The sequence below is a fragment of the Coregonus lavaretus genome (assembly GCF_964263955.1).
Source record: "Coregonus lavaretus genome assembly, chromosome: 23".
Lineage (NCBI taxonomy): Eukaryota > Metazoa > Chordata > Actinopteri > Salmoniformes > Salmonidae > Coregonus > Coregonus lavaretus.
This window is the reverse complement of record NC_140010.1, coordinates 8,207,117-8,217,137: the sequence shown is the minus strand read 5'-3', so window position 1 is coordinate 8,217,137 and position 10,021 is coordinate 8,207,117. Positions and strand designations below refer to the sequence as shown.

At 45.5% G+C, this 10,021-nt stretch overlaps 1 protein-coding gene across 1 annotated transcript in view; it reads left to right on the top strand.

The window, feature by feature from the left end:
- LOC311098852 (protein unc-13 homolog A-like) overlaps window positions 1–5,815 on the top strand; it is a gene marked incomplete at both ends in the record, with an annotated part of 75,291 nt that extends 69,476 nt beyond the window's left edge. Inside the window, 8 exons of the mRNA XM_084139419.1 lie at window positions 9–101; window positions 1,966–2,022; window positions 2,182–2,262; window positions 2,522–2,669; window positions 3,172–3,228; window positions 4,515–4,607; window positions 5,152–5,311; window positions 5,524–5,815. Of these exons, the coding sequence (XP_083995545.1) occupies window positions 9–101; window positions 1,966–2,022; window positions 2,182–2,262; window positions 2,522–2,669; window positions 3,172–3,228; window positions 4,515–4,607; window positions 5,152–5,311; window positions 5,524–5,815 (981 nt within the window). The remainder of the gene's footprint in view (window positions 1–8; window positions 102–1,965; window positions 2,023–2,181; window positions 2,263–2,521; window positions 2,670–3,171; window positions 3,229–4,514; window positions 4,608–5,151; window positions 5,312–5,523) is intronic.
- Between the last annotated feature and the right edge of the window lie 4,206 nt (window positions 5,816–10,021).

The following is a 10,021-nucleotide window of genomic DNA, read 5'->3' as shown; positions in this document are numbered from 1 at the left end:
GTGAGAAGACTGTGCTGAAGAGAGTGCTGAAGGAACTGTGGAAACTGGTCATCAACACTATGGAGAAAAGCATTGTGCTTCCACCGTTCACAGACCAGTCGGTGAGTAACACACACACACGTACACACGTACACACACACACACATTTTCTTATGTCTACAAACCTGAGCATAATTCTCTTCCATACATTCTCTTCCAGTCTTTTTAAATTATTTTCCATGGTATAATACAGTATCTACCATTCATTTATAAATATGATGTTCTGGTTAGAATCCAAGGTTGTGAACGGGCCCATTGGCTAGAATAAGAGGTAGAGGATTCAATGGTTACTTCCTGGTTGTTGATTTGTTGAGATGGGCCTGTGCAGATTCACTGACCCCCTCTCTCTCGCCATCGCCCCACCCTCTCCTCCTCAGGTTATAGTAAGTACTGTGTGTGTGTGTGAGTCTGTGATGTGTGTGTGAGTGTGTGTGTGTGTGCGCGCTCGTGTGAACAAGTGTGTGTGTGTGTTTCTCCCTGTATGATGTCTGTCAGCACGGACACACAGAGTCCTCTGCTACCTGTGACATCACTCCTCTTGTCCCCCATGCTACTCTGTGTAACCCCCTCCCTGTCTCAGATGTATCCCAAGCTCCTAGGCCCACTTGTATAACTCCAGAAGGATTGGGTTGTTGTAAGCAGTAAAGCTAACACCTATCCACTCCCTCCAGATCTACATGAGTGACTAGTGGTTAGGGGGAGAGGGCTTGATTTGAGTGCATTGTCTAGTGTCATTATCAAACCCTGTCCGTATGTTAGAAATGAGCATGGTGCACGGCTGAGCGATGGAATACCTGACCTGGTGCCACTGTAATACAGCACCTTTCCTCCCTCCTTAGTCTCCTCTTCCTCCATCCTTAGTCTCCTCTTCCTCCCCCTTAGTCTCCTCTTCCTCCCTCCTTGGTCTCCTCTTCCTCCCCCTTAGTCTCCTCTTCCTTAGTCTCCTCTTCCTCCCTCCTTAGTCTCCTCTTCCTCCCTCCTTAGTCTCCTCTTCCTCCCCTTAGTCTCCTCTTCCTCCCTCCTTAGTCTCCTCTTCCTCCCTCCTTAGTCTCCTCTTCCTCCCCCTTAGACTCCTCTTCCTCCCTCCTTAGTCTCCTCTTCCTCCCTCCTTAGTCTCCTCTTCCTACCCCTTAGTCTCCTCTTCCTCCTCCTTAGTCTCATCTTCCTCTCTCCTTAGTCTCCTCTTCCTCCCCCTTAGTCTTCCTGCTCCTTAGTCTCATCTTCCTCCCCCTTAGTCTCTTCTTCCTCCCTCCTTAGTCTCCTCTTCCTCCCCCCTTAGTCTCCTCTTCCTCCCTCCTTAGTCTCCTCTTCCTCCCCCTTAGTCTCCTCTTCCTCCCTCCTTAGTCTCCTCTTCCTCCCTCCTTAGTCTCCTCTTCCTCCCTCCTTAGTCTCCTCTTCCTCCCCCTTAGTCTCCTCTTCCTCCCTCCTTAGTCTCCTCTTCCTCCCTCCTTAGTCTCCTCTTCCTCCCCCTTAGTCTCCTCTTCCTCCCTCCTTTACCTCTGTCTCATATTTTTCTCCTTGTCACGTTTTTCTTTTAGAAGGAACGTGTCCTTCCGCTACAGTGTTGCCTGTATGTTGAATGGATTGGAGGTTTCCACATAACCCCGTACTGGATTTGAAACCTCTCCTGCACATGTCTTTTTTCCCCATTCTTTATTGTGACATGTTTAACTACATGTATGTGTCATTTGTACTCTCCTCATCTTCTTCAAACAACTCTCCCCCTCCTCATGCTCCTCTCTCTACACCTCTTTCCCAACCCTCTTCCCTCTCTTCTCTCATCACCATCACCCCTCTCTCTCGCTCTCTTTCTCTCTCACGCTCACTCTCTCTCTCTCTGTCTCTCTCACTCTCTCAACCTCACACTCTCTCTGTCTCTCACTATCGCTCTCATTCTCTCAACCTCTCTCTCTCTTTCCATCACAGGGCACTCAGATGATCTTTAATGCAGCTAAGGAGTTGGGCCAGCTTTCCAAGCTCAAGGTAATTATGATGACACATTAGGATGAGTTCCTTTCTTGATTTCTACAGCATGTTTCATATAAAATGCAGTCCTGTCATGCATTGTGTCGTATTAACTACATTGTTGCATTAACTACATTGTTGCATTAACTCTGTTGTCTGTTTCCCGGTACACTGCAGGAGCACATGGTGAGAGAGGAGGCCAAGGCTCTCTCTCCTAAACAGTGTGCCATCATAGAGCTGGCATTGGACACCATTAAGGTACTGTATACTATATGCAGTATGTATAACATGTGTACTATGTACTGTGCAGTAAATAGTATGTGTCTGCTACTGTATGCAGTATGTAGTACATTGAAAATAACTGTCAAACGTAAAGCTACTTAAAGCATCCAGGTATGATGCTTCATAACTTGTTATAAGCATGTATGAGCCGTTGTGATGTCTTATAACAAGGGTTAGACTATGTTACATCTCTCTAAGGATAAATAACAATGCCTGTTGACCTCTCCCCCTGCAGCAATACTTCCATGCGGGTGGTGTGGGTCTGAAGAAGACGTTCCTGGAGAAGAGTCCTGACCTGAAGTCTCTGCACTATGCCCTGTCCCTCTACACACAACACACTGATAAACTCATCAGGAAGTTTGTCCTCTCACAAAATGCTCAGGGTACGTCACCCCCTCTGTCTGTCTGGCTAGTGGTCTGGCTGTCTGGCTGGCTGGCTGGCTGGCCCCTCTGGCTAGCTGGCTGGCTAGTGGGCTGGCTAGTGGGCTGGCTGGCTGGTAGGCTGGCCGGCCGGCTGGCTCGCGGGCTGTGTATCTGTCTGTCTGACTGACTGGCTGGCTGTTTGTCTGTCTATCTGCCTGTGTGTCTGATATCTTTTTGAATTTATTTTATTTTTATTTTTTATTTTATTTTTGGTCATTTAGCAGACGCTCTTATCCAGAGCGACTTACAGGAGCAATTAGGGTTAAGTGCCTTGCTCAAGGGCACATCGACAGATTTTTCACCTAGTCGGCTCGGGGATTAGAACCAGCGACCTTTCGGTTACTGGCACAACGCTCTTACCCACTAAGCTACCAGCCGCCCAGAATGCTAACTGTCATTGTGAAATTTGTTAAAATAATACATCCTACTGAAGTCTCTTCTCTTCCACTCTCTCTCTGCTAGTCCATGGAGGGAAGGGGGTTAGGTATACCCTCAACGAAGACACATTACCAGAAAAGGGTAAGTGCCTGTGACCGTGCATACCCCCACCCACCCCTCAATTTCTCTCTCCCTCTCCTTCTCTCTACATCTATCCATTATAAACAGGTCCATTATAGTTGGATAGGTCTAGAGAGGCCAAGCTACAGGTGTTTTCAGGAGAATTACCATCAATTAGTGAATTACAGTATTGTCTGCAAGTCTGTAGCTTGGCCTTAACCCTGGTACTAAACCTTGCCCAGCCAAGCCCTGCTCGTCTCATTACCAAGAGGTGTGTGTTTTAGTACCAATCGTTCAGTTTATTTAGTTTAATTAGTTTACATCCCTATTAGTGAGCATTTCTCCTTTGCCAAGATAATCCATCCACCTGACAGGTGTGGCATATCAAGAAGCTGATTAAACAGCCTGATCATTACACAGGTGCACCTTGTGCTGGGGACAATAAAAGGCCACTCTAAAATGTGCAGTTTTGTCACATAACACAATGCCACAGATGTCTCAGGTTTTGAGGGGAGTGTGCGATTGGCATGCTGACTGCAGGAATGTCCACCAGAGCTGTTTCCAGAGAATTGAATGTTAATTTCTCTACCATAAGCTGCCTCCAACATCGTTTTAGAGAATTTGGCAGTACGTCCAACCGGCCTCACAACCGCAGACCACGTGTAACTACGCCAGCCCAGGACCTCCACATCTGAGGGGGGTGCTGAGGAGTATTTCTGTCTGTAATAAATCCCTTTTGTGGAGAAAAACTCATTCTGATTGGCTGGGCCTGGCTCCCCAGTGGGTGGGCTTCCAAGTCGGTAGGCCTATGCCCTCCAAGGCCCACCCATGGCTGCACCCCTGCACAGTCATGTGAAATCCATAAATTAGGGCCTAATGAATTTATTTCAATTGACTGATTTCCTTATATGAACTGTAACTCTAACTATTTTTGTTCAGTGTCTATATACTAGATATTAGGAATATCTTTCAAACAAAAAATAACATTATTAACCGTTTTTTTCTATTTTCTTTTTTAAATGGACACACACACAGGAAATGGACACACACAGGAAATGGACACACACAGGAAATGGGCACACACGCACACTCTTTAATCAGGGAATGGACAATAGAGTAGAGGATCCCAGTGGTGGAACGATCCAAATGTCAGACACACACAGATTTATCAGCCTGTCTTTGCTTTACTGTACATTAAACTAGCCTGTCACTGTCTGAAACACTGGGGGTGTCAGAGGGCTCTGGTCAACAGCAGTGATCTCAACTCTGTGTGTCTGATGTGGTGGTTAACCCTTGACCTCTGGCAGGGTCGGGAGTGGAGGAGCCAATCGGAGAGGTGGTAATGCACGTGGAGATCTTCACCCACCCCAACACTGGAGAACACAAGATCACTGTGAGAGGTGAGAGAGGAAGGGATGGAGGGAGGGGCTGAGGGGGGAGGGAGGGGCTGAGGGGGAGGGAGGGGGGGAGGGGCTGAGGGGGATGGAGGGAGGGGCTGAGGAGGGAGGGAGGGGCTGAGGAGGGAGGGAGGGGCTGAGGGGGGAGCGAGGGGCTGAGGGGGGATGGAGGGAGGGGCTGAGGGGGGAGGGAGGAAAGGCAAAAGAGAGGGAGGGATGAAAGGGGAGGGGTAATGTGGAACGGGAGTGCGTAAGGTAGGGTTGAAGATGGGCTTTACATGCGTTCTAATTGCACTAGACTTGAGCTTCTTTGAAATGCACTACAAACTAGCTACAGCACATGTCATTTGTACTCTCCTCATCTTCTTCAACCCCTCCTCATGCTCCTCTCTCTACACCTCTTTCCCAACCCTCTTCCCCCTCTTCTCTTCTCTCATCACCATCACCCCTCTCTCTCTCTCTCTCTCTCTCTCTCTCTCTCTCTCTCTCTCTCTCTCTCTCTCTCTCTCTCTCTCTCTCTCTCTCTCTCTCTCTCTCTCTCTCTCAGTGATTGCTGCTAATGACATTAAGTGGCAGACCCAGGGGATCTTTCGTCCCTTCGTGGAGGTCTACATCATTGGTCCCCACCTCACTGACAAGAAGAGGAAGCACGCCACCAAGTCCAAGAACAACAGCTGGTCACCCAAGTTCAACGAGACCTTCCAATAGTGAGTATATCAGGTCTCTGTCTGGTGGTGGGGGGGGGGGTCTGTGTGTGTGTGTGTGGAGGGGGGGGGGGGGGGGGGTCTGTGTGTGTGTGTGGGGGTGGGGGTGGGGGGGGTGGGGGGGGGGGGGTCTGTGTGTGTGTGTGTGTGTGTGTGCGCGTCAATGTCAATATGTGTGCATTATCTAACAAACCTCTCATCTGTCTCCTCTCTAGTTCCCTGGGCAGTGAGTTGGGTCCGGAGGGCTATGAGCTTCAGGTGTGTGTGAAGGACTACTGTTTCGCCAGGGAGGACCGTACGGTGGGCATGGCCCTGATGCAGTTGAAGGACATGTCCTCTCGGGGTAGCATGACGTGCTGGCTCCCCCTGGGGAAGAGGGTCCACATGGACGAGACGGGCCTGACGGTACTGAGGATCCTGTCCCAACGCAACAACGACGACGTGGCCAAAGAGTTTGTCAAGCTCAAGTCAGACCAGCGCTCTGCCGAGGAGGGACGGGCGAGCTGAGAGGGAGAGTAGAGATAGGCCTAGTGATCAAGATACTGATGCAGACACACACACACACACAGTTACAGCACCACACACAGAGTTACTAATACAATACTGGCATGTTTATGTCATACAAACACAGTCATGAACACACTAATAATCTATAATCACATAATGATTAGCACATGTGCCCAAACTCAGAGGTGGCCAACAGTTCCTTCTGCCATAGATTTATTTTGAACACCTATCAATGAATGAATCAATTTATCAATCCATTTCTACTGCTCTCTCTCTCATTTTCTCTCTTTCACTCTTGCATATTACACGTTTTATATACATTTAATGCAGAAATGTGTGAAACAAATATCACCTGATGAGTTATAGAGGAGTTATAGAGACAGACGACTTTGCACTTTGACCTCTCTGCATGTTCAGGAGGGCAGCCCTAAACCCCAACTCTTACTTCTCTGTCTGTTCCTGTTAGTCTGTCTGTGGGTATATCAGTGTATCGTTCTCTTTCGCTGTCTTTCGTTATCTCTCCGTTGTGCTCAGTCTTCCTGTCGTGTGATGTGCTCTGGGTAGAAGTTGACCTCAGGCACACATCTAGGATCAGCTCATACCCTTGTCCTAGCTTTGCCTATTAGGGAGGGGGAAATGTAACACTGATCATAGATCAGTGTCTGGGGGCAGCTTCATCTTACCTCGTGTGATGATGTACTTCCTGCATGTTGAACCCAATTCTCAGAACACTGTGATTAATTAGCTGTTACCACAGCAACAGCTGTACAGACCCCTCCCCCTACTGACACTTGACACCTTATACCTGTGTGCACGGTGCATATAACCTGGTATAATAAGGGTTACCATAATAATAACCTTCACAGAGGTAACCATAACCATGAAGAAAACTACTATACAGTAAAAAACAAAGTGAGAAAAGAAGAACGTGCCGATGTTTGATATGAATGTGTATTTTGGATGATTGTAAGCCACGCCAGTCTTTCACATGGGTAGAGGGTAGCCTAGGTTTGGATCAGAGTTGTTGGATGTTAGTCAGCTTGTTTGGAACACACCATATGACCATATTGTATATAGACACTGAGATGGTGCCGCAGACCCAAACATGTACCTTTTGAAGATGGTCTTTTAACATACTCACCTACCCTAGCAATGGCTCTGGCCTGACATTACTGTAAAGGAGTAATACTAGCCAATAGATGGTTGATTCAACCCCTCACAAACCCCCTTCTATGTTCCCTTGAAAGTGCACAAATACTGCAAAGGGCTACAGGACCAGCAGACATAGACATTACTGAAGGGACACACTGCCTGGTCACACTACCCATCTGTGTTTGTGAGAATTTAATAAATATGTTTTCTGTGCTATGGGCCATATGATTATACTAACCCATAGGCTACTATATACAGTGAGCTCCAAAAGTATTGGGACAGTGACACATGTTGTTGTTGTTTTGGCTCTGTACTCCAGCACTTTGGATTTGAAATGATACAATGACTATGAGGTTAAAGTGTCAGCTTTCATTAGAGGGTGTTTTCATCCACATCGGGTGAACCGTTTAGAAATTACAGCACATTTTGTACATAGTCCCCCCATTTTAGGGGACCAAAGGTATTGGGACAAATTCACTTATATGTGTATTAAAGTAGTTAAAAGTTAAGTATTTGGTCCCATATTCCTAGTACGCAATTATTACATCAAGCTTGTGACTCTACAAACTTTTTGGATACATTTGCATGTTTGTTTTGGTTGTTTCAGATTGCTAACTGCTAACCTCCCCTGTTATTGTAATGGTGAGAGGTTAGCATGTCTTGGGGGTATGATATATGTGCGTCTGTAACTCTCTCACTCATCATTATTCACAATTAATTCAGGATTATCCGTAATCATGTTAGCATCCACATTAATTTAGAAGTGTTTAGAAACATATTATATTATTATTTTCAATAAAAGTTACTCTAAAATGACACAATACATTATTTACCATTAATTTTTATTGGCCACAAAATTATCTGAAACACCACCAAAACAAACAGAAAATAGATCCAACAAGTTTGTATAGTTACAAGCTTGATGTAATAATTGCGTACTAGTAATATGGGACCAAATACTAAACTTTTGACTACTTTAATACATATAAAAGTGAATTTGTCCCAATACTTTTGGTAATTTCTAAACGGTTCACCCGATATGGATGACAATACCCTCAAATTAAAGCTGACAGTCTGCACTTTAACCTCATAGACATTGTATCATTTCAAATCCAAAGTGCTGGTGTACAGACCCAAAACAACGTGTCACTGTCCCAATTATTTTGGAGCTCACTGTATACCATAAGGTCACTACAGAGCAACTGCATGGTCTCTCTGACTGCCATTTCAGTCATCTGATTGTGTGTTTTTAAGGCAATACCTATTTGTCTGTTTTGACAATTTGTCCCTGCATTTTTCTGACGAAAAGCTTCAGCCCGTTTTGGAGTATGGCTGTGTGTGTGTCTGTCTTTGTCTGTCTTTTCTGTCCTACCTGATTTCTGGGCTCAGAGTTTATTTGTGGTATGTAGACCCAAGCAATATAATCCCAACGTAATCACTGGAAACCTGTGGCATTCCCAGGAATTCCAACTGCAATACCCAGATCCAAGGAGTGGAATGCCAATCCCACATTTTATTGAATCACTGAGTGGGAAACTCCCTGTTATAATGGACTCATCTCAATTTCCTTCTCATAGAACGTGTGTGTGTTTTTCTTGGCATACTGGGAATACTTTGGGAATAATGTACATACTGTTCAGTCAGCTCCTGGTCGGACTTTTCCAGAGGATGACTTTGCAGAGATTGTGATGAATGGACCAACTCAAACAGACCAGCTAGTGATTTTCAAAGACTCATGTTGGCTAGTAGAAGTGTCAACGCACAAGCCATCGTAGTAGTTTAATAATACGTGGGGGGGGGGGCACAATAATCAACACAACCCCTCTATATAGCAACCACCCACTCAGCATGTCAAGGCTTATCTTACTGGACTGAAAACCCCCCATGTTACTCACAGACCTGTCTGTCCGTTTTCTGGAACAGTCCCACAACGTTTATCGCCGGCAGGTAGCCTAGCGGGTAGCGCATTGGGCCAGTTACCGAAAGGTCACTGGTTCAAATACCCGAGCCAACAAGGTGAAAAATCTGTCAGTGTGCCCTTGAGCAAGGCACTTAACCCTAATTTGCTCCAGGGGCGCCGAACCCAACCCCTCCCGTTTTCAACTATGGCTGACCCAGTAAAACAACCTATCCAGTGTGTGACAATGCTTTTATTACCTTTTTTACAATGCAAATGCCATATGGGTGTTGGCACAAAACGCTTCTATTGTGATGTTTCTGCTTGTTGTACATGAGTTTGAATCAACTCTAGAGCTTCTGCTGCTATTTTCACAGCTAGAGAGCAACATGGACTGTGTGAGAGCTAATACATTGCTGTTATGTTTTTGTTTTTATCTTTTGACCTTCTGTTTAACCAAAGGCAAGGCTTCTGAATGTCATTTCACATCACAGGATCATGACAGCTGACAGTACTGGTAGTGGTGCCTCTGATAGTAAATGTATCCCTTAATTTAACTCCAAGAACCTGCTGTTTCTTACCACTTACAGAAAGACTGCACACACATGCACATATACACACACTAACATACGCGCAAGCACAAAAGGGCACACGTGAGATAACATGCATGCACGCCACCACATCTCCATGGAGACCAAGTGATGCCCACCCTGTGAATAAAAATAAATACCAGTGCATGAAGGGAAAATGAACTTTATCGTGCCAGCACGCGTCTCTTTGATGTTACCAATAATGGGATTTTTTTTTCTCTTTTCATTTGAATACCTATGTAATAATAATTAATTATAACATTTTATTTTTTAAACAGCTTGTGAATACATACAAATATTTAACCAATATGAATGTAGCGTGTACACGGAATTCGCATGAGAGAATTATTTTCTACTGAGGATGTTTCTAATTTGTTTCTTATCATTACGATTGATTGTTCTTTATCTAGAATGAAGGTGGGTTAGAATGCAGCCTGGTTGTGCACTGCTTCCTATTAAAAGGACATTTGTGTCTATCTGCCATTTTCTGTGCTTTATTTTCTCTTCTACTACAGAGCATCGCTGACGCTCAATGATCACGTGTAAAAATATACTGTCCTTCCTATC